Below are 27,354 nucleotides of genomic sequence, written 5' to 3'. Positions count from 1 at the left end.
TGCTTTGTATAAACTACCTGATTTTAACGCAGTTAAAATGTCAAAATGTAGCTCAGACCTGTCTATTTCCTGATCTTAAATGAGAGAAGAAACTTGAGTATAAATACTTATTAGCAACCTTGCATCTTTTCTTTCTAATATGCATTTTTATAGAAGGCTTTTTTCTTTCCGTTTTAAATGTCATTCAGTAATGAATACATCGAAAAGGCAGAGTTAAGACCGAGCAATAAACAGCATAACTTTTTTTTTAAGGCTGTGTTCAGGGTGATATCTTTAAACTGGAATCTATCCTTGGCATATTAAGTTTTGCATCTTGCCAGTAAAACCAGGAGTTTATGCTTGTTCATTTCAAAGCACCTCTCAGAAAAACATACATTAGCACATCACCAGAACTGTTCCAGCAGTGCAATACCTGTTTGAAAGCTGCCTTGTTTGTAATAGTACAAAACCTCCCCTGGCAAAACAAACAAACAAACAAACAAACAAACCCAAAACAACAACAAAAACACACACCAAAACAAACAAACAAACAAACAAAAAACCCCCACAGGGCAGTGTGAGAAGATGTTACCATCTGACAGAGTATGAAGGCATCTCGTTTGGAATTTTACTGGGTTTATGGGTTTATTCCCCTTTATCTCATATTCTGCAACGAAATAGGTAAATTACAAACTTTTTATTCCCCCAAAGTGATCTGGTTGGGTTTTTTCTAGTGGTGAGAGAGCAGAGGAGAACATTTGCTAGAGCTGTACGAGAAAGCAATTAATCAAACAGGTCTCGGGAACTACCTCTATGAGGGAAGTGCTCCCGTCCCCCAGAGGAAAACCACAGATGATAAAAAGACTCTCACAAACTTGCTGCCTTTGCGATTGTTTCTGTCGAAGAGCCGTTATCGGAAACACCTGTTTAGCGCCTCTGAAATCACCTCGGCAGCTGAGCGGAGGAGGAAACCAGGCTCCCCCAAGGAGAGCGGCCTGTAACTGGCACCAGTTGGGCAGCAACTGGCTGGGAAAGGAGCGGGGCAGCAGCAGCATCCCTCCAAGGGGCGCCAAGGTGTCTCCGTGCCCGCCCTCGCACGGAGAAGGGAGCCCTCGGGCAGCCCTGCGCTCCGGAGAAGACAGGTGGGAAGCAAGGAGGAGGAGGAGGAGGAGGAGGAGGAAGGCGAAGGCTGCCTGAGGGGAAGCAGCACCCCCAGCGGCCCGGCCCGGCCCGGCCCCGGGCGCCCCTCCGCGGGGGTGGGAAGGGGCAGGCCGGGGGAGGCGCTGGGGGCCGGCCGGGCGGCGCGGCCTGCCCTGCCCGGCCCTGCCCTGCCCTGCCCGGCCCTCCCCTCCTCCCCGGGCGGCCCCGCTCCCGCCCGCGGCCCGGCAGCTTCTTCAGCCCCGCGGGTGGCGGTGGTGGTGGTGGTGGTGGTGGCGGCGGCGGCGGGGCCGATGGTGGCGGCGCGGCGGCGGCAGGAGGGGCGGCGGCGGCGGCGCTGGGGGGTGCCGGCGCTGCTGGCGCTGTACCTGGGCTATGTGGGGCTGGGCGCCGTCGTGCTGCAGGCGCTGGAGCGGCCGGCCGAGGTGCGGGCGGCCCAAGACCTCCTCCAGCAGCACTGGGAGCTGCTGGGCAACCACACCTGCCTGCAGGGACCGGCCCTGCAGCGGCTCATCGAGGTGAGCCCCGGGGATCCGCCCGGCCCGGCCCGGCCAGCGGCGGAGCGATGCAGCCGCCCGGTGGGAGCCGCCGGAGCCGGCGCTGCCTTCCTACCGCAGCGGGGGGCGGTGGTAACGGCACCGGGGAACTTAAAAAAAAAAAACCCAATTAGGGCGAAACCTTCCCGCTACCCGGCCCCTCCGGGCTAGCGGGGCTTCCCCGAGCTGCTCCCCGGGCGTTTTGGTTCTGCGGGTAAAGGGTTTCGGCTGCTCTCCGCGGGCTGGGGCGTCCGGGGGTTTTTAGGCGCCGAGTGGCGGCTTCCCACTGTGGGGGTCGTTACCTGGGGTTAGTGCAGGGGGATCTGCTCCTCTTGCCTTACCTATCAAGGGATCTGCTCCTCTTGCCTTACCTATCAAGGGATCTGCTCCTCTTGCCTTACCTATCAAGGGATCTGCTCCTCTTGCCTTACCTATCAAGGGATCTGCTCCTCTTGCCTTACCTATCAAGGGATCTGCTCCTCTTGCCTTACCTATCAAGGGATCTGCTCCTCTTGCCTAAGAACGGGTTATAGTCTGTGACGTCTTAGAAGGGGTCAATTCTAATGGAAGGGCTTTATCGTGGGAAGTTTTAATTGGTGTTTATGCTACTGTCAAACTTCTTCGGTTCTTACTGTTGGAAGGGAAATAGAAAATCCTGGTAACACAACTTAAGATAGCCTTAAAACTGTTTCTGAGGATATTTGGTGGATGGTTGCAAAATGCAAAAGCAGGACCAAATGCAATCTTATTAATGTATGAGTAGATGCATTGTACGGTACAGGTATGAGCGAAGTGGGATAAAATGTGTGGGCTTGCTCAGTTGTCATCTGAAAAAGAAAAACCGACGATATTGAAGTGACTCAAATATTTACCCAAACCATTCTAGTTCAGTAGGTGCTGGTGATTGAATACATACAGGTTGCTTTGGTCCGTCTGTCTCAAATAGATGTTGCCAAACAAAGAAACTTTATTTTGTAAAAGCATTTATTTTGTGTGGTGGTGTCTGAAACCAGCTGGCTAACGGAGTTCAAAGGACCTAAAAGCAACTTGGATACATGTTCCAGGTGTTTTTCCCAGCAGAGAGGAAAAAACACAGAAGCCATCAACTAGATAATCTTGTCAGGAGTTTCAGCAAGGCCCTGGCAGACAAAATCATGCAGATAACCTATGTCAGGCTCTCATCCCTTGACTTTCTGGGTGGTAAATTCTCTTATAAGCTACCATGGTATCTACTTTTATTACTTACAGCATGTGCTGCGTACTGCCTAGCTGTGGAATAAAAGTAAGTCAGAGACAAGAGAGAAACGCATCAGAGAAGACCAGTCTGGCACTTCCTAAAGGCAGGTCTGAGCTGAGCTTCATTCAGCACTGGCCCTTTGAACAGTGAGGGCTGGGCATGGCTCTTGCCCTGGCATTGGGAGGGTTTCACTTGATGGGTGACAGCAGTGGAGAGATGATGGTCACAGCTGAGTAGGTAGAAAGGTCTTTCTAATATCATTCTGATGGCTTGTTTTACTGTAGGGTGACCTCTACTAATTCTTGATACTGTCTGGTAGTCAAGGGAATAGGACAGTTGCCCAAATCCCTTAGACCAGGCTGTTACAATGAGCCACGCGAGTACTTAATTGTGACCTGAGCAAGCCCTGGATGAGGAGGTTAAAAGAAGTTTCATTTCATTTTACAGCGTGTCTGTACATGCCATCGTGCTTTGAGGAACCACAGTCTGAGTTTGAATGGCTTTGTGTTATTTCTAATAACTTTCACACTGAGAAATTAATCTTAAACAGATAATCCACAGGATTGCTTCTTTCCTACACTCTTTTCTAATTTCCTGTGTAGCAATTGCTTGGATACTGTAAGTGTGCTCAAAAAAATTAGATGTTTTTCTGTACAGTAAATTGTTATTCCAGTAAGTTGCACATAGTTTATTGGGCAGTGTCATCACTGGCCCTCTTCAGATAACAAACTGGTTTTCTAGATACACGACTGATTATTTGCTCATTAAGAAAGATATATAAAGGGTGTTTGTGAAAGCATAAAGCAGTGTGTGAATTTTAATTGCTTTGACATTACTGGCAATTCCTCATTGTTTTCTTACAGCTCTTCCATCCTAGATAATTCTAAACTCTGTTTATTTTTGGTGTATAGGGGCCAATATGGAATAAAATCCCAGTTTGCTAAGCAATGTACAAACATCATTTTACAACCTGTTTATCGCTTAGTTCCTAGTTACCAACCGGGAGTGGAAATCCACTGTTCCAGCGTTTGCACAAATGGAGAGCAATAGAGAGCTCCTGCTTTGAGGAGCTAGCAGAAGAGCATGGCAGGAGGATGGGCAGGAGGAAAGGCGAGAGGCAAACAGACCGTGCCGTGGTAGCTAGACCAGTGAATTCTCATTCGGTAATTCCTATAGCCCAGATCCTTTCCTGGGAAGAAGTAATTTTCCAGTTAAAAGGAAAGACAGGAGGAGATGGAAATAGCAAACTAAACCCAAAAACTGAATGGCAGAGGTGAAAGCGTTAGAAAATGTGTGACATCTGTAAGTGCTGGGTTCCTGCTTCCCACAGCTGTTTGTTTTTGCTGGAGGGACTGGTTGACTCTTCCCCTGCAGGATGCCGGACAGTTCAGCGTTTCCTAAATACTTGAGGATGTGCAGATGCTTTATGTATAAACAAACAAAAAATGCATGCTGGTGTGTTTATACATATCTGTGTGTATGTATGTGGGGAAGATTGATTGGCATGTTTCTTGGCTTTTGTTACTTAGGCTTAGAATAAGGGCAGCACAGAGGAAAACAGAGGGACTCTAATGTGCTTGCAGCAACATCTACTCAAGGAAGACCTAAGTTTGGGTTTGGTGACCCATCTAATCCTAAGCTATTTTTCTGACATTGTATGCAGCCTGTGACGTTAACACGTGCTCACCAGGGACACGGTTGAGAGCAAACAGTTCCTCAAGAACCGTTAGGCAACATACAAAGAGGGCAATATGTGGCTTTTTATCATCGATATGGTGGTGGTCTTCACGTGCCAGAATTACTGGCTGTGAGGTCACAGCAAAGGAAGCTCTCCATGGTAAGACTCACAGAAGATGGAAACAGAGGCAATGGTATGGCAGGTTTCAGGTGATACACCCTCAGTACAGAGAAGAACAGTAGCTGGCCTCAGCCGGGGAAGAAAGTGCGTTAAGACTCTGTCCAGGCAAAAATGATGTTGGTTCCAAATTGAGAAGTCCCAGAGAGGCTGCACACACAGAGGGCACTTTCTGTACTGGCATATTTCTTAGAGCTGAGACCCTGTCTGACCTTTTGAGGGCGGGGGGGCACCTTGGCATACGTGTGCTGCACCTCTAGTGCATAAGTCTCAGTTTAACTGCCATGGGTGACTGTTATAGCTCTGAGGTGTCCCCCAAACTTGCTCGTTTTCCTGTCCTGTTTTCAGTGGTCACAAGCACCATTGTAGCTATAGCTGCTGTACTTTTCAGTGTGTCTTTAGCCAGATGATCGGCTGTATGGCCAGGCTTGGAACACTGTTTTCTGTGTTAGGCTGTCACCATGACATCCTTTTCGTGTTAGCCCGCCTTTTTTGCTGTTTCCTCTATTTATGTTCTTCTATCCACTTTCTGTTATCGTAGATGCATAATGCTATTTAAACCCAGTTACTTACTGTCCTGGTTTCAGCTGGGATAGAGTTCATTTTCTTCCTAGTGGCTGGTACAGTGTGGTGTGGAAGGAGAAGACAAAAGCTGAGCTAAATGAAGTATGTTTGTTTTTTTTTTTTGTCTAGCAAGATTTAAGGTGTAGTGAAAAGGACCTAATTCTAAAGGGCAGGCCATAAACTAAAAGCCTGCAGGTGGATCTAGATACTGTTATCTCCAGAGTCAACAGCTAGAGCTACAGAGTTTTAGCTCATGTTTACAAGAGCAATGAGATGCCATGTGACTGAAAGATTTTCATCAATACCTTGTCTTGCAGTGGCATTGAACCAGCAGAGATTTATGCCAGCTGTCAGGAAATACAACCCTGCAAACACAGTTGACTAAAATCCTCTTGCCCACAGATGATGCAGCAGTGAGTGACTATGAAGGGGTGAGCATCAGAGATCAACTGTTGGTGACGGGGGAATTTAAGGAACAGCGTTGGCTCTTGTGGAGCAGTGACGTCTATGTAGAATACGCTTCAGTCAAGCGTGCATTGGCTTGTCACAGATGAAACAGGGTTGATCCCATGTAATTGTTCTTTCCAGTTTCCTTCTTATCAAAAAATACCACTACTTCAGTTAAGTTATAGCCAGTTTGTTCTTCTCCAGACCTATTAATTAAAAAGAAATGTGGGTAACTTACCAAAAGTGCTTATAATACCCTATTATACCTTTGACAGGAGCTGCTAAAGAGAAAACTCTTTATTCTATACGGCAATAGGCAGTAGGCTAGCGCTATATTGTTGGACTTCTTGGAAGGCAAGGAGAAGAATGGCTGGTGAACTGTTGTTTCTGGTAATTGACTCACTCCTAGGTCTTCTGGTCCGTGATGTAGCATCTAGTACCTGTGTTTGGAAAGAGAAGGGGCAAGGGAGACAGGAACCTGTTATATTTATATTCCTTTGCCTAAAGGGAAACGTTCTTTGATATTATCAGATTCTCAAAGCTGGTCAGGCTTGGTGGGCACTAACAAGTAAGGAAGTGTAGGAAGCTGGAATTAACCAATAACTGTCTTAATAACCTGTCCAACCAGGAAGGTTTGACACTACTAGGAGTGGATATCTAAAGACCGGGGGGGTGTGTTCCTGTCAGTTGTTTGAAGATGTGGGTTACTCTTACAGGGACTTGTTCATCATACTCGACCCTTTTTAAATGCAACTAAAAGAAAACTAATAGAGAAAGAATGTCTCTGTTTTCCAAGGATGATGCAATACAACCTGCTGTGCCCTGCTCTGTAGATGATATAGGTAGTTCGTCTCTACAGACAGAGTTACTTCTGTTGCAGCCCAGCTCTCAAGTTACTTGGACATTTAGGAAGTGATTAGAATCCAGCAATGTTTTGTCCCATGAATCATGCCACAGATTCTTCCTTGATAGAAAAGCTTAATTTTCATAGAAAGTACTAGTGGCTTAGGGTAGCGTTGGTTGCAGCATTGCTGTACTTCACTACATCTCTTGCTCCGTTTCAGTTGAAGAGTAAGTCTAGGTGAATTCTAGAAAAAAACATAGTGCAGATCCAGCTGCAAAGTAAAAGTGTTTTTGCTGGTAGGGTTTGTTTGGTTTAGGGGAACTGGTACCAGTTATATTTGCAAATAGGGCTGGGGGGGGGGGGTGGTGGTGGGACACAGTTATTTGATGAGGTCTCAGGTTAAGTGACATGAAGTTAAAAAAACCAGCTGGATTCCATTGAAGTCATAAGGTGCCTTATGCTTGCTCTTCTTTTGGTCAGAAATCAGGTAAGTTTCCACTCCAAGCAAGGACAGGGATCAGACCTTGTGGCTGGGAAAGGTGTGATTCATAATCTATTAATTATTTTGAAGTTAAATGACCTTCGTCCTTACAATCTGAGACCAAGGTTAATGTTAACTGCTTTTTTTCTGATTTACAGCTGATATTCCAAGACATAAATAAATGTTTATATACCAACGTTTCACAGAATTTCCAGGGCACAAAATTTGTCTGAGTTTATATTTTCTCATTAGTCTAAATGGTAGTTTGGTGCCTTGGGAACACCTCCTTGCCCTCCTTGATAGATTGTGAAGGTGAGGAAGTGTCTGAAATGAAGCAACCAATATTCAGGAGGGCAAGTACTCTGGGGAAAGGTTGATTTACTTTTTTTTTTATCTATATATATAAAAATAAGTAAACTTCAGCTAAATGCAGGAATGAAGTTTCTACCCCAGTCCATTCACGTGCTTTTTTTGCCTTCCTTGAGAACTGCTTTTAAATACAGTTGGGAAATACTGTGTTTGCCTGCAAAGGTATCTCAAGATTACTGTGAACTCTGGCCAAAATGCCATAGTTCAGAAGTACAGGGCAGCAACGGTGACTGGAGCTGTGGGTCACTTGTATGACTCCTTCCATAGTACTTTCTTCCAGAAAGAAGTGGTTTGTCTCTTTCCTTCCCTTTTTTTTTTTTTTTAATCCCAGAAATTAGAAATTTTGAGCTAGAGAGTCAGGAATTCTTATGGAGATCCTTGGTAGGGTCATCATCTTTCAGGGCTTCACTTTTCCCCCCTTTTCACTTTATATCTCGCTGTTGTTGAGGGGTGGGGGGCAGGTAGATTAGAATCAGCCGGATTAGTCATTTATATCATTTTCTTGTGGCTGTGAAGGTTATGGAAGGAAAGAGAAGAAAGTTCTGCAGAAAGCAGAGACTACAAGGAAAGTGGTGTCTCAGTTCACATATGTGCATGCATTCATTCCTTATTGCTGATCTTAAACACCTTTTCTGCAAGCTGTACCCCGGTCGTATGCGGTTGTGACTTGGTGCGGAGGTGAAAGACGCGATTTTAATTGGTGTTAAGCAGGTCAGAGTAAATATTTCTCCCTTTTGCAGCTGTGCTGCAGCCACAGGCTGGCGGTGGAGGGTCCTGTGTGTGATAAGAGGGGTTTAGAAGGGAGGAAGTGTGCAAGCTGGGAGAGTTCTGGGCAATCCCCAGCTGATAACACAGCGCACACGGTAAATGAAAGGCCTACGGGTCTGGCTGAAGGATAGAGGGACTCCACAGCAAATGGAAAACAAAAAACCCTGCATTTTGCAGGGAAGAAAAAGATGTAACTCTCAAAGGTTAGGAAGGAACTGAACTCTGCAGGCTGGATCTGCATTAAGCTTCTGGATACTCAAGTGGGTGTCCTTTTTATTGTTGTTGTGTGTGGGTTTTTTTTTTTTTAAATCTAGACAATAGGAAAAACAGATCCTTTAAGAGTGTAATTCTATCATGTAGTTTAATTTTTGCTAGTTTGACTGTAACTACATTGGGTTTGTTGGTGCAAAACTGTGTAGAATGGTAAGACTTTCCCAGGATAGATGAGGCATTCCTTATCAATCACTTGTGGAAGTGGAGCCCCGGAGCTGTGAAGGGCTAAAAGGCAGGCAGGCTGAAACAGGGATTTTTTTTTTTTTAAATATTTTAACCCCAATAAGAAATGGGGACAATGTTGTGTGTGGATGCCCCTACAGGAAGAACTAGCAATGGTTATTCTAACTGATAGCAGAAGAGAAGGAGAGAGAGGGAATTGCTGTCCTAAAATAAGTTTGACAAGTCAGAGATATGTTAGATAAGGCAGTCAGCAGAAATCCACAGCTTCTTCATGGAGTTACCAGTGAGCTTGAATTAAAGGAGGGAATTCCCTGCAGAAGGATGCACAAAACTAGCTTTTGGGTTGTACTGAGATATAATGAGCGTGACGGGTGCATTTGCAAGAATTAGCTTATGTTCCTAACTGAAACTTCAGTTTGTGGCTGGGCAGAACAGAGCTGGAGGCCAAATTCATGTATTCTGAGGCACATTTCATCATGAAGGTAACAGGACAGACATCTACATTTAAATAGACGACTTTGGGAGTCATGCTGGCTTTTTAATCACCCGCTATGACATTAGTTGACCATGCATGTAGGCTTTGCATGGTGCTATCAAGAAACAGAACAGCCTCCTTGCTGAGAAAACATGGCAGCAAATAAAGTTTCATTGATTCATGAAGGCCTAAGAATCTAAAATATCCTAATTTAGAAATCCTACAGCAGTTACAATAGTTTCCACGGAAAATTTTATCCGCAGTTTAAAAATGATATTAAGTGTTGTCAGCTAAAGATATAGTAGTTGCTGTGAACTCTAAATTATTATCATTTTAGAGGGAGGAACATAAGTGGAGAGAAGTGAAATTACTATGTTGTGTAGCTTGTCTGTCAGTAGAAACCAAAGTGGAACTGAGTTCTGTTTCTTTCTGATTATTTTCACCACCCACCTGTTTTCTTCCTGTTCTTGAGTTGCACACGTGACCTTTCAAGTTCCCAAAATATCAAGCCCAAGCTCTGCAATATCAATGTTTGTTGTATTTGAGCAGCTGGTGGTATTGACTGGGGTCCTAGATCAGGCAGATATCTGCTTTTGAACGCTGGATTTGAGATGCTGCTTCTACTAGGTGCCCTTTAATGCATCGGGTTTTGGAGCAGGCACTGTATAAATGACTGGCCTAATTAAAAGAAAAAGGAAACCCCCTAGGATTTCACCTAAAAATTGGTGTAAAGCAAAACAAAAAAGTTTCTGGTTGTCAAAACGGCAGGCTAAGGGAACCAAGCACGTGTCACCCAGTGTCTGTGGTTCAGTTCCACTTTAGTAAATCTTGAACCCACGGGACAAAATGTATTTCAAGTTGTTTTGTTTTTTTTTTTAAATCAACAGCAAAGACATATCCGTGCCTCTTCAATGGGAAAAGCAGGGAGAACTCAGCTGTTCCATTAGTGTGTTTATTAGCTGGGATTTTCCTATGTTCCGTCAGAAGTGGTAAACCCTTTCTAACTTTCCTATGAAAAAGAGCACTAGCCAAAAGCAGAAGTCTAGAGGAACATATTAAATTAGGGCAAGAATACACTGATATCTTCCTGAATGCTCTCTCAGCCTTCAGGAGTTTGCAACCCAGTGACTCCTTGTGCCAGAAGTAATGTCTGTGTATTTATAGCTATCTATGGATTTCTCTTTCATTAATCCGCCTCTGTGGGCACATCTGTAGGAAGGCAAGCTCCATTAGTTCTACTGTTCCCCGAAGAATCAATCTGTAATTTTCCATCATCATTGTTGCTGTGTCAAAGGTTGATTCTAGGTATTATAATAAAATGTTTTTAAGTAAAACTAAACCAAAAGCCAGTATCCTTATCTCCACCCTCTACAAATTGTCCGCTTTAAGGATGGCATCCGTGGCTCGCTCTTCCTAACAGTAATGAACTTGACATTTCTCCTGGAAGTGTCTGTTTATCCAAGTGGCTTTGATTTGCAGGAGTAGTCAGTGGTCCCTCTACCAGGCTGTGACGGGCACAGTGGTCCTAATGGTGTTATCTGGCTGCTTGACAACCAGATTTAACAAGGAAATGCTTAGCCAGAGGCTTACTGCTGAAGGCTCTTGAAGATCTACCCCAAACACGTCAAGTGCCTCAATCCCAGAAACAGCGAACAGCTCAGTGCTCTGCTCTTTGCCAATGAGTTAGTTGCACGGCGCCTTCCTTCCCGTGGAGGCGAGCGCAGGGTCGTCGAGCTGTCTTAGCGCGAAGACTTTTGCCTGTCCGCAGGCTCTGAAGACAAAGGCTGCGTCCTGGCGGTAGCGTCAACTCGGGGGAAGTGAAGCCAGTGACTCGGAGATGCGGCACTGGGATAAATCCCTGCAGAGCTTGCAGGGGTGCTCACAACCGCTCAGCGCCTTGGTCCTAAACCGTGCAGAATGGAGCTGGTGCAATGATGTGAAATTAAACGTTTGACGGTGACTGCTGCTTCTCACGTGAAGTCTTGTGCAGCCTGTGCATTTCCCTTTTCTGCATGGAGGTATTTCCACTTCTTTGGTCCGATTTGGCCACAGTTCCTCACAATCCCTTCTGTTTATTATGCATTTCTGGCTTTAAAAACTTGATGTGTGTCATGTTGTCAGCTTCAGCAGGTCATCAGGCAGGATAATGGACAACAAACATGCTCTCTGTGTGGTTTTTTTGAGTATCTGATCAAGCTAATAAGTTTACCTGAGATCTGGACTGTTGCTGTTCCAGCAGATATGTGTATGTTCAAGACCAGCTGCTTAGAACTGCAGAGATCACAGGCTACAGAAGGAAAGCTTGAGAGAATAAGCAGCTTTTTGTTTTCAGATTTAACCACTAGTTTCTGGAGGGGAAAACATGCAGGTCATCTGCATAAATTGCCAGTGTCTCCCTTGCCATATGGTTTAGTTCGTGGAAATTATTTCATGTTCGTGGCGACGGTGATTCCTGACTAGGCCATTGTCTGCAGAACTTCACACACTTAAACCTGAGGTCAAGTATTGTCAGCGATCAAGAGCAGAGAAAGGCCAGAGCCCGCATCCCATGCGACGTGACCAACGTCAATGCGGATACCAGCCCTGGAAGAAGGAGGGGGGGACACGAGGGATGCGGAGTGGTGGTGGAATTGCACACAACTGTTCAAAACAAATCCTGCTGGAGGCTTCCTGATACAACCTTTTCTCTCTCTCTCTTTTTTTTTGGGGGGGGAGGCACTCGATTCTTTCCTGTCACTTATGCTGCATACTGATTCTTTCAGTGGGTTGCCCCACTCAAGTCACAGCAGGAAGGGTGACATAATATAGCATCTGGTCCTTAGCCCTCTTCAGAGCAAGGGTGCTCTGCTCTGTCTTGTGCAGGGAATCTCTTGTCAGTCTTTAACAGATTATAACATGACCCTGAACAGTTTAAATTGCCTTGAGTTATGAGTAAACGAAGATATTTCTGAGAATGCGACTATCAAACAGCGTTTCTTTCTCGCAACAGTATGTGTTGATTTCTGAGTCGCTCCTTGCTCTTAGTATGAGAACTAGGAGCTCTGGAGAAAAGAGATACTGGTCCTTGTAGTTAAGCTGCTGCTTGGGTCTCTGGGAACAGTTTTTAATTTGCAGCCCTGCATAATATTATATAAATCCCTTGTGGTGTGTTACATCAGTAAAATGGGAAAAAGCTTCCTTGCTGTGCAGGCTTGAAGTGTCGGTTTGCTATAACTCTGTAAAACCACAACTGATGCAAATCTAACCTGAGTGATTCTGTTTATCATCAACAGTGAAAGTGTTATCAGCAGCCTTATTGTTAGGGTAGGGCTAGTATTACGTGGGCTCGGCATGTCTTTCTCGGAGGTGATGAATTTTATGTCGTCTTGGCTACGCTTGGCATTCAAGGATAATCAACTCAAGGATTCTTGGTCAGTGGGTGTGAAATGTTTAGTCTGTGGTGTGATTAATGCTTTGGACACAACTCTGTTCAATGTCGCTAATGTTATTGCCGTGAGAAGGTAGTCAGATATGGGCACTGGTAAGACATCTGGTATCTTATTTTTGGCACAACTCTGCGTGCTTCAGCATAGCGACTTCTGAGTCTTTCCCAGGTGGATTAAACAGAATCGGGCATCATGCTCATCTAACCCATTTATTCATATTTATAGTCCTGATGTGGGGACATACTGCCCAGTACTAGTGCACTGGATATCCCCTGTAGTCTGTTTCCTACATGACACCATATACAGATCCCTTGGCTATACTGGGGGGGAACGTGTCACTTACATGTGCGTGTGTATTTGCTGCTCTGGGACTTCTGCCATCAGAATATCCCACCTGGAAACGTTTTCTTTTCTTAATGAATGTGTCATAAGGCAGTTTAATATCTGGCTAGGCTTTCTCTAGGTAGTTCTTGCCCTCTCTTCCACACTTACCTGTATGATCTACCATGTGCATGTGCAGCTTCCTTTTATCCTGCAGATGCTCTTTCCTTAGAACCAATATGCTGGCTCTTGGCTCTTCTGACTTCTCGGCTCTTTGGTCTCTAAGGTGCAGAGTCAGAAGTAGTTGTAGTTTGTGACTTTACCAGCCAGTACTGGAAACGCCAGTCACGTGAACTTGCATAAAGGGTTTGTGGGATCTCACGTTGTTGTCTCTTTGCAGGGTATCATCCAAGCCTACAAGAGTGGCATAACCCTCCAGGGAAACACCACTAGCCTGGGCAGGTGGGACTTCAGTGGGTCTTTCTTCTTCTCCATCTCTGCAATAACAACCATTGGTAAGAGTTCTCTGCTCGCAGGGCTGCCTTATAGGTGGGAAAGGAGCAGGAATGAGGACCTGTAATGTCAGGTGATGCTCCAGCCCTGTGGGGCTTCATGTAGCTTGTCTCTATCATGTAATAGGTAAGCACCCATGAACCCAGCCCTAGAAATGCTTTGTCAGTGCCAGCACAGCCATGATCTAACTAATTCGAGGGAGAATTAGCTCAGTACCTATCCCTGCTAAGTTACGCAGCTTTTTGGGACCTGAACTTTGTGGTACTGTGCTGCCTGTGCTTTCCCAAGCCTAGTGCTCTCTGAGAGGTCTGAGGTGAATTGTGCATTAAAATGAGCTTTTCCCATCACAAGGAGAGGGAATGATTTGGAAAAAACTCTTAATATTGGCTGTTGAATCTTCAGAGACTATATTTATGAATTAGTCCTTCTTATTACTAGCTGTATTGGATGAGGACCTGCTTGTTTAGGTGAAAGCCAAATAGCTGGATAAATGGAACAATATGGTTGAGTCAGGTTTTGGCAGAAGAGCAATGCAAAGCTATGAAGGAATGATGGAAGTAAGGGGTGGGGTGTGTCGGGGAGAATGGAAAAAAATAAATTGTATTTAGGTACAGTGTCACCTAAGGGAGGTGCTATTAATTATTGGCAGTGCAAGCCCCCAGTCCCCAAAACCATTGACAACTTGTCTCTTCCTTACCGTGTGACCCAGCATTATAAAAACCATGGTGGGAGACTATATGGAGAGATGGTGGTTGAGTATCAGAAATCTCTCGGGGGTTTCCTGATTTGTGTTGAATCTGTCAGCTCTCTTCAATTTCAAGTACACTTTTGATTGAGAATTTTCTGTGTGCACCCAGGTGGAGCATTCTTTTGATTTCTCTTGATGGCTATTGAAGGTGCATTGACTTCAGAACATCAAGCCCCCAAACAAAGAGCTTAGAGAGAGAGAGAGGTTTGTTTTGTGGTGGTGTTTGGGGGTGTGGGGGTGTCACCTTCCTGTGATTCAGTACATCTTTCTGCCCTGCTCTTCTACACATGTATTGATCTGGTTGGGAACTACGTTTGGTGGGTTGTACTACGGGTTGTACCAGACGGTGGCAGTGGAGGCTCATGAGACAGGGCTACACAGGCTGTGGTTTTCAAGTGTAGTTCCTTCCAGCCTTTGGTACAAAGCAGCATCTGCTCAGAGCTGCTTTGCTTGCCTTAGTAGTTAATCCTGACCAGTTTCTAAGCTGCCAGAGTGACTCTGTTTTACCACAACAAATTTAAGTTAATGACATTCATCAGGAAGAATCAAATTTGTCATGTGAAAATAGAAGGGGGTTTTGTGATGTTGGCAGACATCGAGACTAAACATTTCTGGCTGTTACTTCATGGAAGCCTAAGCTACTCTTTTTTTTTCTCTTTTCTTTAAGTAAACTCCTTTCCCTGACAGGTGGGGGTAGGGGGGACATATCTTGATAGCGGAGGGGGAAATGAAAAGAATGAAATGTTACAGCGCTCTATCTCATCGTTTTAAAGCTGATGCTGTAAGTCTAGGGACTTGTTCATGGTTTTTCAGTTGTGGACTTGAGAATGCTGTACAAGTCACCTCTACGCAGAGAACTTCAGACAACTGGGCCCTTGATTTTGCTTTTTCAAGTTAAATTGTTAATTGCATCTGAGTTAGTGTCTTAACACTGTCAATAACCGTATGTTGTAGAGATGGCCTCCCAGAGCCTCACCTTGAATCTGTTGCTCATCTTCTTTCTCTGCAAATTCTTGAGACAGTGGCTGGTGCAGCCTCATTGACCCAGGTGTCGCTGTGTGGCAGAGAAGGATAATTGATAATGTCAAGTAAGAAGCCAAAGTCCTTTCTAAAGAGCTCAGTGGAGTTCAGAGGAGTGAATCACAGTAGGAAGCTTCAAGTGCGAAGCATGGCTATGGGGTAAATGATGCAGCTGAGAAAGTTTGAGAAGGGTTTGTGGGGGGTTTTGTGCCTTATGTGGCAAGGAAGAGGTTATCCCAAGCTGTGAGGATGGAACCATTGAAAGCAGGTCCAGCGTCACAAAATTAATGTATAGGAGTTAAAAACCAAGGCGTTCTGGCAAACAAGTTCAGAAAGAATAGAGTTAAAATGGTAACGGAGAAGAGAGATTCTCAGGAATTTAGGGGTACTATATAAAGATTTTGCTGAAGAACTGGGTGGACTCTACTCCGTGTGGTCAGGCTGCTGCAAGTCCTTCTTTGTCCTGTTTCTCCTCCATATTCTTTCTCTGCAACTAATGCTGTTTGTGCCTTGCTGGGCAATGTAATGTCTTTGTGGCTTTTCCATCAGCTGTTTCTTCCTTAGTCTTTTCAAACAGCACTGCCAAAGCTGTTACCGCTTTTACCTTCATCACTGTCCTTTGAGATGCTCTTTCCACTCTGTCAGCTTCTGTTTTCTGCTTTAGGTGCTTTAACCCCCTTAAGTCTTGATGTGTTTCTCAAGTCCTCACCAGAACGCTCTCCCACCGCGATATAGGAAGGGATGTTGGCTTCTTTCGTGATTAACACCAACTGAGGGACATTAGCTTCTTTCCTCACTGACACAGTCTGGATCCACATGTCTCCAGTTGCAATGTCTTCTGAGCTGTACCCTTCTTCCATTTAAATGGGCCTCACGTATTTACGCTAGTGATTAAAAGCAGTATGCAAATTTATAACCTGCAGGGTGGACATACTTGGTACCCTCAGCCCAAAGTTTTAGAGAACAGATGTGTATGAACCAAAATCTCTTGTGTAAAGAAGAGTGTGTATAGGTTTTGGCCAAACTCATAATTTGAATGGACCTGCATTCATAACTTTTGATCATGTGGGGTGGGCAGCCCTGGCCTTCTGCTGATTTCTTTTCCCCACTGTTACGCTTCTGTGCCTTCTTAATTGCTGTCTTTTACATGTCATGTCATTCCAGATTTTGTATGTGATCTGATTTTCTGCAGATGTTTCCATAGGAACCCTCTCTCTTCAATGCCTTGAAGAATCATCTTCAGAGTTCCTTTAGAGCTGTAGCACTAAACATGATTAAAGAGAAGCTAATTTGCTGCTGGTTTTATCCCTCGGACATCTGTATCCCTCGCTGACACAAAGTCTCTCCTTTCTGTGTTTATTCTCTTCCTAGTTAGTTTGGACTAACAGGGCAGAGATCAAAGCAAGTTCAGAGTGGGGCACGAGATGAAAGTCCCTGAAGTCAAACCACCACAGGGCGGTGTAATTTCACAGAAGGTGCTAGGGAAAGGATTTGTGATGAGACCGAGGTTGTCTGTGCTAGCTTAAGAGTAGAAGGGATAGTATTGCCCTCTCTAGCCTGAACATCCCCCTTTATCTTGGGTGAGTAGATGCCATTACCTAGTGCTGCCTTCCCATTTCCTGGTGGCAAAGTTAAGTACTCATTTGTATGAATTTCAAGGGCCCTTTTTAAGCATAAAACAGAGCAGTAAAAGCAAGTAAACTATCTCACAGTGAAGAAAGGAAGGGGAAGTCCTTCCCTTCTCTGTTTAACACAGTATAATAGCTCCTAACAGAAATCCCCCAAAGGATTTTGGGGGTAGCAGCAAGCAGGCTATTGAACAAGAGGTAGTATTTAGTACATAGTCACAGGCAATTTAGTATGTTGCCAGAGATGATGTGGTGGGGAAAAACAGTGGGCTGTGAAGTCCTGGCAGTGTAGGGCGCTGGGCTAGCAATGGTTTCTTTAAGACTTTGACCCTCTCTAGTGCTGCCCAGCATGTGGTGGAGCTCTGGAGAAATGGTCAGGCTTCTGCCCCTTGCTGGCTGATGATCCGATGGGAAATCCAGTTAAAGCAACTTGATGTCTTGAAGTAGTTAAAACGTGGAATAGCAGCCTAGGGCCACTTTCACACTTGAAATCCTCTGTGAACCTCAGGGGTTTTTGTAGTGTAGGGGAGTTCTCTGCTGAAGAGCCTCACACCTTTGTGTTGATCTTTCCCCTGCCCTGTGGCAGCTGGCAGAGCTGCTCTACAGGCTTGGCCAAGTGGGACGTGGCACAGTGGTCCATGGGAGGTCACTGGTGGGTGTGGGGATAGCACTCTCAGCAACATCCTCTGAGCTGGCTCCTGACCCCTGGCAAATTTGATCTGCGTTCCTGACTGCATGCCATCATCTTGGCCTGTTGAGAGTAAGCCCACTATACAGCTTCCAGTGTATACACAGTACAAATACAACAAATAGAAGGCTGCAGTACTCATCCCAAGCATTTTTCTGGCCTTTCACTCACTGAAGGAGCGTGCAACCTAATTTTGCTGTTGCTTGGAACTTCGTAGGGCTAAAACTGTTAAATAGCTCTGTCTTTCAGGCTACCAGCCTTAGTTATTGGTGTCTACTTCATCTCAGCACTGGCTAAAATGAATCCTGACAGCCATCTCCCACACATGCCCTTATTCAACCTGCCAGGGTCCCAATGAGCTTCCCCATATAAGATATCGTTCCTGAGTTTCTGCCACCACTAGCTTTTAAAATCAAATTGGTTTTTTTGTTCTTTCTAATCATGAAACTGAGATACCAATGCAAGTACTGGGGCTGCTTGGAGCTTCTGAGTCTCGTTTCCATCTCTACCACAATTGAGAGGCCTTAGCAAAGCCATCTTCCATGAATGGATGAGTTGGAAATAACTGTGACTTCCGTATCAGGTATTCTTAGCTCAGTGGCCGTGTCCCGCTGACAAGTCTTCCTGCGCTTGGAACAGACTTGATGGGCATAATGTGAGATCTCACAAGAGCCTTGAGAAGCCAAGCACGTTTGTTTGTGTAGCTAGTGCTCATGGAGACATTCGAAAGTATGAGGGTGAATAGGACTTGCTATTTTGCCAGGCTTGCTGATGTTCAGCTGAGTGTAGGTGGTACCAAATGACCTTTGAAAATCCTAACGCTTGTAAGGATCGTTGGATAACTCAGGTTTTGTGGTACCTCAGAAGGTCTCAAGTGCAGCCTTCTGCTTAAAGCGGCCAGCTATGAGGTCAGACCAGGTTACTGAGGGCTGTATCAGGGAGACACCTTCCAGCTAAGCTGGGCCCGTGCTCAGGAACTGGACAAACATATCGGTGCTGTGTGAGTAATCGATAGATTTGTTTGGGTTTTTTCAACTTTGTTGAATTATAAGACATCTTTTCAGTGTAAACAGAACTTGCATATTTTTATTTTTTCTCAATGCAACATTTGAATACATCATGAACAAAAACTCTTGTTTAGCCCAGATTAAAGCATTTGGGTTACTTGTAAGGAGCACAAGGCAAAGAAAAGTGTTTAGATCTTCTGGAAAGTGTTAGGTGGGAGCACTCCCTGAGGTGTAGGAGACCAATGTGCAGTTCCCTGCAGGGCCTGGGAGAACAGGATTGTGGCTCTCTGGAGATCACCCCAGCTGCCAAGTGGAGCATCTTTCTCTGAGTGTTTAAATGTGTCATGTAAAATAAGGTAATTTTAGCACTGGCACCTGTCACGTTGCCCAGTGTCTTGTGGATCAGACGCTCGTGTGTTAGGAGAGACATCTGGCTCCTAGGCTTTGAGTGTCTGGTTGTTCAAAGCAAAATACTGTCAACAAGAACATTCTGTAAATTTGGGTTTAGGTCATTCCTGTGTGAAGTGGTGGCTTGTATCCACTCAGGTAGGACAGAATTAAACCAAATCTCCCAAAAAATGTGTTTGAATGCTCGAACCACTGAAAGTTACTCATTACAGAAGTGACTCTCGTCCGGCTTTTTTTTTTTATATCAAATTGTGCTTTCCCACAGCTGAAATTATTTGGTGAATTTGTAGATGGTTTTCAGCCTATGAAAGACACTTTTTTTGTGTGTGTGTGCTCTAAGCACTTTTTGCTTAAAATACTCTTTTACGTCCGGGCAGTGAGAACAGGAGCCAAACCAACCTCCCATTGTGGGTCGCAGGAAGTTGCAGTTGCCTCAGCAGAACTGAGGTCACTGCAAGTAGGATACTGTCTTGTGAATGTAGAAACCTGTCACTAATGATCTCTTAATCACACATCGGTCTCCTCTTAGCCTGTGAATCCCTTATGTATGGGAATGTTACGAGCAAGCAGGAAAACCAAACTGAAATTACTTAATATGTGTAACAAGCACATGAGTTAAAGCATGTGGGTATGACCATTCAGAAATAAAACCACTCTTATTTTGCTGCTTCGAAGGAAGATTAAGTTATGTTGCACTTTATTTCAGAATCAGAGAAGCTATAAAGGCAATTAATCCAGCTGCTTCAGTGGAAATGCTTATACTCAGACCTCTGTAGGTTTTGGTGAGCATCCCTTGCTGTCTCTGGTGCGGGCATGTACCACATGTTATCCCAGTAGCAGGCTCAGGAGGGTTATGAGACAGCTGTCAGCGTAGTTTGTTTTAGTCTTTGAACTTGGTTCAGATCTTCTGATGTATAGCCCACGATGGTATAAGATGCCAATTAACCCTCATTCCATTTACTGAAAAGGGTAAGTCCCATTTACCCATTCCTGCTTGAGTTTTATAACAGTTGAGGTTTATATGCAACTAGGTTGGCATCAATTTGTCTAGTCCAAAGGCAAGGGCGTGTCGTCAGCCAGACATAAATTGCCATTCTGCATAATCTAAAGTCTCCCGTGCTGTTTGATCAAACATATCCTGTATAAAAAGCTAATGGGACGTGGCTTTTTGGCATATTTACAGCGACTGCTCACCAAATCTTCAGGAAATTGTCTTGAGCTGCTGAGCCCAAGGGGAAAAGGTAGCCAGATAAATCATATGCAAAGCAGATCTGGTGTTCAGTGTACTGGGCTTATTGGACCTGCTTACATAATTGAATTTGCTGCTGTAAATTAAATGTAATGTACAGCTTAACCTTAGATGCTCTCTAGTCAGCGCTGTGCGGGGTTCCAAAATCCTGAAGGCTGCTGTGCTTCACACAGTGACCTGAGATCATGGACCTTTCTTCCTCTTTCATCTGATGTTTTTCTCCAGAGACTGGATAACCTGGAAAGCTGTGGTAGAAATAATTGCCCAAGCCATTACACAGTCTTTTTAAACTTGATATAGAAGGGAAAGAAGGAGATTAAAAAAAAACCAAAGCTTTGGGAATGGCTGGCCATAAAAGTGACTCGTGTTTAGACTCCAGCCTTACAGTAAATGCCCTTTCTCCCAGGTCCAGACCAGCCTGCAAAACACCCTAATTCCATAAAAGAGAAAAACTGGAGCAAATCCACCAAAAAGTGGCACAGCCAGTGCGAAACGGATCACGCCAGGCACATATCCCTTAAATTTACTTCGATGGGATCATCTACCAGATGTGCTTGCCTGCCTGTGTCTCATTTGTCACATCTGTTGGTCGAGAAATGGTGAAAGCTGGCGGAAGTCAGCAATTACTCGTTGGGGGGAAAAAGAGCGTAATCATCGCAGGGCTGCTCATAAGCGAGGAGCACAGCGCTGGAATTAAGGCTGCTGTACAGTCTTAATTTAGCCCCTTTGTTTGCCTGTATTTCAAAACAATCTCTAGTTACATAACAGCATCCCGTTCTTCCCGGGGGATGCTCTGCCCCCTCCCAGGGACAGGCTGCTGGGGCCATTGCTTTGGAGGTATATTGTGTTACTACATTAAACCCAGGGTCTCACAAAGCATCCAAGCCTAAAATTATGGGAGCAAAAGTCCTCCGGATAGTAACATTTCGAATTCGTGGGGGTAGGAGTGAGATGACAACAGCCTGTATACGCACTGTGAGATAGTTTGCTGCCAGACCTTTTCCTGGGGGTCGTTCGCTAGTTAGTGCATGGGCACAATTAACAGTTTGCAAAGTCGTCCGTGGTGGGGAGAGGTTTTCAGCAGCGCAAAACTTGGCATGAAATGTGCAGATATCCCAAGCTCGCAGTCACGCACCTTTCTGCGTTGTTGGTCAGTGGCTTACGGCAGGGGGGTGTGGGGCAGAGGTTGGTGAAGGAATGGGACTCCATCTAGTCAACGGTGGACGTTTGGGCTCTCGCTTATCTCTCCCTCAGAGCCCAGCCCTTGGACCTGCCCCTTTCTCCTGGGAGCTGCTCATGTGCCCTGGAGCTATGGCACCTACAAGCATGGTAGCAAGGGGTCGGTGGCAGGAGCATCTCTGTGCTTGCGCTGTGCCAACAGTTGGGTGTTGCTGGGAGGAGATAGTATTATTTGTGGTGGAAAGATAAGCTTTGCCAGGTTATGTCAATCTTGTACATGGACTGATGTGTGAGTCTTTAATGAGTGGAAGTGATTCTGAAATGTAGTCAAGGCCATAGGTCTCTGCCTAAGTGGAAATGCTTGTCATGTGCTAGTTCTTCCCCTGTCTTAAAAAGCATCTTGTGAAATAAACCAAAGTTAAATCTGACTTTCCTGTGGTATAAAATGCTTGAAACTACAGAAGCGCGAGTCTGCAAATTTCCAGGATATTTTTGAAAGAGAATTTGGGGAGTAAGGACAAATATTGCAGCAGTGATGTCGAAGCCGTGACGGTCTAAGGATACAAGCAAGGCTGTGCTTGCAGGGCAGTGCCTTTTATTAGACCAGTTCATATGATTAGCAGAAAAAGGCAACGTTTCAATTTTTTTTTTTAATTTGGGTTAAATATAATTTCTCCAGGTTTATTGACTCTAGGCAAACATTTTGATAGTTCAAGCGTAAGGTGCATTTGGTACTTGTGGCACGAAAGAGGGGTATAAGCAAGGAGGCAGGGTTAAGTTCACTAGTCCTGTGGGACAAAGGTAGAAAATGGTTGTTATAATTGAAACGCTCTTCTGGTGATTCAGAGACCATCTGACAGCTATGCAGGATCACTTACCAGCAAAGCCAATGCCAACAATGCTTACAAAAACTGAACTAAACGGAAGTTTTGCATTTACGTCAGATCCCAGCCAGGGCAGTGGGTAGGGGAGAGGAAATTCACTGGTAAATAGAAAAGGAACTAAACAAAATTGGCAGGGAAAGAAATGTTATTTTCCAGCCTACGATAGGATATGACAAACAATGGATGTAACTTATTTATAAAAAAGGTCGTTTCGGAGCAGTGACCTTCTCCTCTAATGTTTGTAAAAGATGGAGGCTCACCCCTCCAGAGGAGGAGAGCAAGCAGAGAATATTTTAGATTTAACACTTCATTCCTTCCCTGCCTAGGCTATGGGAACCTGAGCCCCAGCACTGTGGCTGGTCGAATCTTCTGCATCTTGTTTGCACTCTTTGGGATCCCCTTGAACCTTGTACTCCTGAACGAAATTGGGCAGCTGATGCTGCTGGGGGTTCAGCATTGCGCCCATCACCTAGAGGAGGTGTTTCACTGGCAGGTAAGCAATGTGGACAGGTATGCTTCACCCTCAAGCTCAGGAAAGAAAAGACATAAAGGGCATTATCTGGTGTTTGGGATCCTCTGACTAACAAGGACAGCCTACCTACTTGGCCAAAATACTCAGGAATAACTGGAAGCAAATAAATTTAGTGTATGACATCCCTATGAGGTGTCAGATAAGGTTGTTTATTAATTGAGGGAACTTCTGTGATGAATGGCTTCCCCTACAGCAGTAGAAGTGCCAGAGCCTTAGAGCCATGCACAGTCTTGGAATACCTGGTCTGCTTATCATCAGTCATAGGATTGCTTGTGTAAGTTACATGGGAACATTTGTGGAATAGGCTTTAAACTGGCATGAATTTAGGACTCGTGAAGGTGATGCCCAGTTTGTGCTGGCTGGGAGAGCCACCCTGTTTATTCTAGTGGAATGACACGAATGTTTGTGGGCTTTTATGGAGTCCAGGATCATCTTCAGCCAGAAACTGAGCTGGACTTTCCCTGACATCCTTCTTGTGACAGTCTCTTTTTTTTTTTTTTTTTTTTCCCTCTTTTACTAGAAAAAAGCTTCCCTCCTGATTAAGACCTGTGCGCTGGTAACTGGCTTGTTATTGTTCCTCCTGCTGCCTCCCTTGTTGTTCTCTGACAAAGAAGGCTGGTCTTATGAAGAAGGCTTCTACTACTCCTTCATTACCCTCAGCACTATAGGGTTCGGAGATTACGTGATTGGTGAGTAGTTCTCATTTTCATTGCTTTCACCTGCTAAACACCAAAGCCAAACGTGTGGCGTACGAAGCTCCCAACTCGGCAGCTTTACACCACTGGCAATCCACAGACTTTGATGATAACTACGTTGTGGCAGGCATTTGACGGGTTGGAGAAGGCGTGATTTCTGATATAGTGATGCCACCTGTAGAAGAGCAAAGAAATCATTTTTCCAGTCAATGAGTAATCTTCCAGCATGCAGGTGGTCTGTCCCTTGAATGACTATGCCACCAGACTGGAGTGCTATGTTTTTAATCACAGCAGTTGCTGACGGTGCACTTGATGAGCTCCAGTGAATCGGCAGTGATTAGTTTTAAGCAGATGCTACTCTGCATTACCATTAACAGACAGTGACCACTTCCTCTGTCAAAACCCCAGACAACAGCTTTCTAAAAGGCAGCTTAAGTCACTTAGGTGTAGACTGTCAGGCACCAGGCATAGCCTAGTTTTGGTTGCCAAAACCCTTTGCCAGAGGAAATGGGTTTGGACCCATGCCCGATGCATTTGCTGAAACACAGGACACACCTTTTTGATAAAGACTTTCTCATTAAAAACAAATTGATTATAGAAACACATGCACCCTTGAATCCCTGGGAGACAGAAAGACTAAACCATCTTATTGTGGGTTCTTTATTTTCTTTTCTTTTTAGTGCTTTCTTGATGCTTAGGAAACTTAGCGGTGATCACCCTAGGCCTTGTCTAGAAGGCATTGAAGTTGTGACTAGAGGTTGTGTAGGCACGCTTAAATGAGCTGGAATCAAGTTAGCTTGGGTAGGGGTAGCCCAATGGAGTTTAACAAAAGCTAGACAGTTCAGCATTTTCCTGTGCTGATTTTATAGATGATGCTGCACCCTGTGGTGTGAAGAGCACTAATTTTGGTGCTCTTCACTAGTATACCTCCCACTCCCAGGCGTACCTTCACCTATGTGGTATCTTGTAACTGGGATACTGCCATAGATAGGCTAGGTTCAGTATGGGAACAACCGAATACATCAGTGACCTGTGGTATGTGGAGGCCAAACCATTCTGGCCTTACAATCCTGTGTTTGTGGTTTATGTCTCAACTTAAAAATAAGCAGGGCCAGGGCATGGGTTCAAGTGACTGTCATGCTGTTTCCTCGCTAGTGTTGTCTCTGGTGCTGTTCTGAACCAGGTAAATTCTAGGGGATGTCATATGCCAGGAGTGATGCCCGATGTTCCCTTTGGACACAGCTGCTCTGCTTTGGGGGAATATAATCCAGGCTATGGCACTTGGATTTGAAGTCATAGAGCGGCCCCGAGCCTGTTTTAATGTATATAATAACTTAGTAATATTGATGTGGCTTCTCATACTGGCCCTGAGAGATGTTAATTTACATGTTCAATTAGCCCGTCTATTGGACTCGAGGTGCCACGTAGGTCCTAAACTTCTTCTGATCTTCTCATCCGCAAGACTTCACCTATGGGATGATCTCTTTGGATAAAGCATTCTCCTTGGAAGGCTCAAATAGCCCTTCCCTCTTGTTTTCATTTATTGTTTAAAGCAAACAGTTTTTAAACCTTTGAATTTAGCATTGGTGAAAGGTGCTTGTTTGAAGGGTGAATTTAATACTCTTCCTGGTTGAAGCTCACCTTGATGTAGAAAGCCAGCCCAAAAAGTAATTGTCGTTACACCAATCACGGAAGTGGTTGGTAGCTTCCAAACGTTTACCAGTGGCTTAGTGACAACCTCAAAATGCCTTGTGGTCCCATTATATTAAAAACACGTACAATGTGTATTATATAATATATAATAATACCAAGTAAATGGATGTAAAGGTTTGCTGTTTAATACGGCTCCACTGACCAGTTACTACTAATCCCAATCTTGCAGACAGTAACAGTTCATAGACCACTATTTGGTAACTGCTAGTCTGTGCAGGTACTCACAGGACAGTATTCTTGTACAACCAGGCACAGATCATAAATACCTAAAGACTTGCCCTTATGGATGTCTCATTTCAACCTGGTGCTACATGTACTTGCCACTGGAACATGGTGTGGAGAGTGGCCTCCGGATTCATGGAGGTACCACCTCATACATGTTAACTCCTCACACTCTGTCCTGAAATCATCAGTTGTTCTGTAAGATCTGCTGCGCTTCAGGTATTCTGTTATAAAGTGACAAACCTTCCTAAGGTAAGGAAACTAACTCATGAGAGCTCAGAAGCAGTAGAGAGAAAGCCCATGCAAAGATTTTGCTGCCGCTGATTTGTACCCTGTACCTTACCTGTGTCTGTAAGGGTACCCCAGCCTGCTTTACAGACACAGCACAGTCCCTTCCTAGGGCTGAGCTCGTTCCTTCGCTTTGGTTGTGTTATTAATATTGCTGCTGACACTTAACTTGGGGCGTAGAAACCTCTTTGCACTAAACACGGTGGAAATACAACTGAAAATACAGCTTTGCTCCAAAGGGATCGTGAAGTACCTAGCTGAGCAACCAGGCAGAGGCAGCATAATTTCAAGCTGCCTTCCAAGGTTGGGTTGGTCTTAGAAGTTTTAGGGCTGCTCAGGGCCCTTCCCTCCTGCTCCGAGAGACTCGCTCTCTTGCTTATATCTGGCTTAAGAAGATACGTACACCAGTACGTAAAGCCCGCTTACCTCTGCCTGCAGGGGACCCCGTTACATACTAATGCAACACTGTGGGGCTGAGTGGTAAGTATAGAAGCGAAACTGCGCTTAAACGTGAATAATTTCACTTTGACATAAATGTAATTCGGAATTTATTTTTCTTTCTTATGGGCAATCTTTACAATTCCCAGGGAATTCTAGGCTGCTGCTGCTGACCTGTCATGAAACATATCTATGCACGTGCCGAGTAGATGGCATACTCGTGCTTTATATAGAAATCACTAATATTAGGTCATATTTCCACTGTCTTTGCTTTGTAATGTCTTGTTTGAGGCACTCTTGATCCATTCTAGAAAAGTTTTGGGTGATTCTCTCGTAGGGATGAACCCAGACCGCACCTACCCAGGCTGGTACAAGAACGTAATCTCTCTGTGGATCCTCTTTGGGATGGCTTGGCTCGCCCTGGTTATCAAATTTTACATCAACTTTCTAGAGAGCTCCAGTGACTTCTGTCAGTGCAACAAGAAGAGCACAGAGATGGCAGAAGATTTAATGGATGGCAACAAAAATAGTATGACGGGACTTCACAATGTGGAGATCTGCAATGACAAAGACACAAAAGCAAAAGGACCAGATGAATCTCACACCTACACAGCTCCTGCAGAAGCGCTCTAGGGAAGAAACAGGTCCTTGGTGTCTCGTAGGTTTTAGTGCACCAGGGATGTGCCACTTGGGAATGAAGCTGCCCTGACATACGTTCACGTGGGGTGAAAGCTTGCTGATTGAGCTTGAAATGCTTCTATTCTGAATTGAGCAATGACAACAAAAACGTTTCATTTGCGGCACCAACGGGAATTACCAGTGGGACTCTTAGCCAAAAGTAGATTTGCAGAGATATTACCTACCCTCCCACCTCAACATACAAGGTAAAGCTTGACATCCACATTCAACACTAGCTGTTGTCCTCCTCTTTGCGTGCAAGATTCTTGCAGCTTCTGATTGTACGTAGAGTATTTTGCAAATACCACAACCAGAAAAGCAAGTGCCACTTAGTGCAGGAAACAAATTGGATGTTGCCAAGAGGGTTAATGACACCTGGCAGTCGCTGCAAATGTGCTCCGTCACCTGTATGCTTGTGCTTGCCAAAGGTGGTAACATGCTTTTGCTCTCTGATCATCAGTGCACGGATGGCGATGAGGCAGAGCTTGTAGAGGCGCCTAATAGAAACGGGTCGTTCCATTTTTGAAAAGAAATTTCTACATCACAGGT

The 27,354-nt window shown here is 44.8% G+C and overlaps 1 protein-coding gene across 1 annotated transcript; it reads left to right on the top strand.

Moving 5' to 3' along the window:
- Positions 1–1,430: 1,430 nt before the first annotated feature.
- Positions 1,431–26,760, top strand: KCNK17 (potassium two pore domain channel subfamily K member 17). Its single transcript, XM_086460549.1, has 5 exons — positions 1,431–1,655; positions 13,316–13,430; positions 22,566–22,732; positions 23,292–23,460; positions 26,465–26,760. The coding sequence occupies exons 1-5, from the start codon at positions 1,431–1,433 to the stop codon at positions 26,758–26,760; spliced, it is 972 nt and encodes a 323-aa protein (XP_086316675.1).
- Positions 26,761–27,354: the final 594 nt, after the last annotated feature.

This window comes from Leptosomus discolor, chromosome 2, assembly GCF_034619465.1.
Source record: "Leptosomus discolor isolate bLepDis1 chromosome 2, bLepDis1.hap2, whole genome shotgun sequence".
Lineage (NCBI taxonomy): Eukaryota > Metazoa > Chordata > Aves > Leptosomiformes > Leptosomidae > Leptosomus > Leptosomus discolor.
Note: the sequence above shows the minus strand (reverse complement) of the source record. Positions and strands in the feature narration are given on the sequence as shown.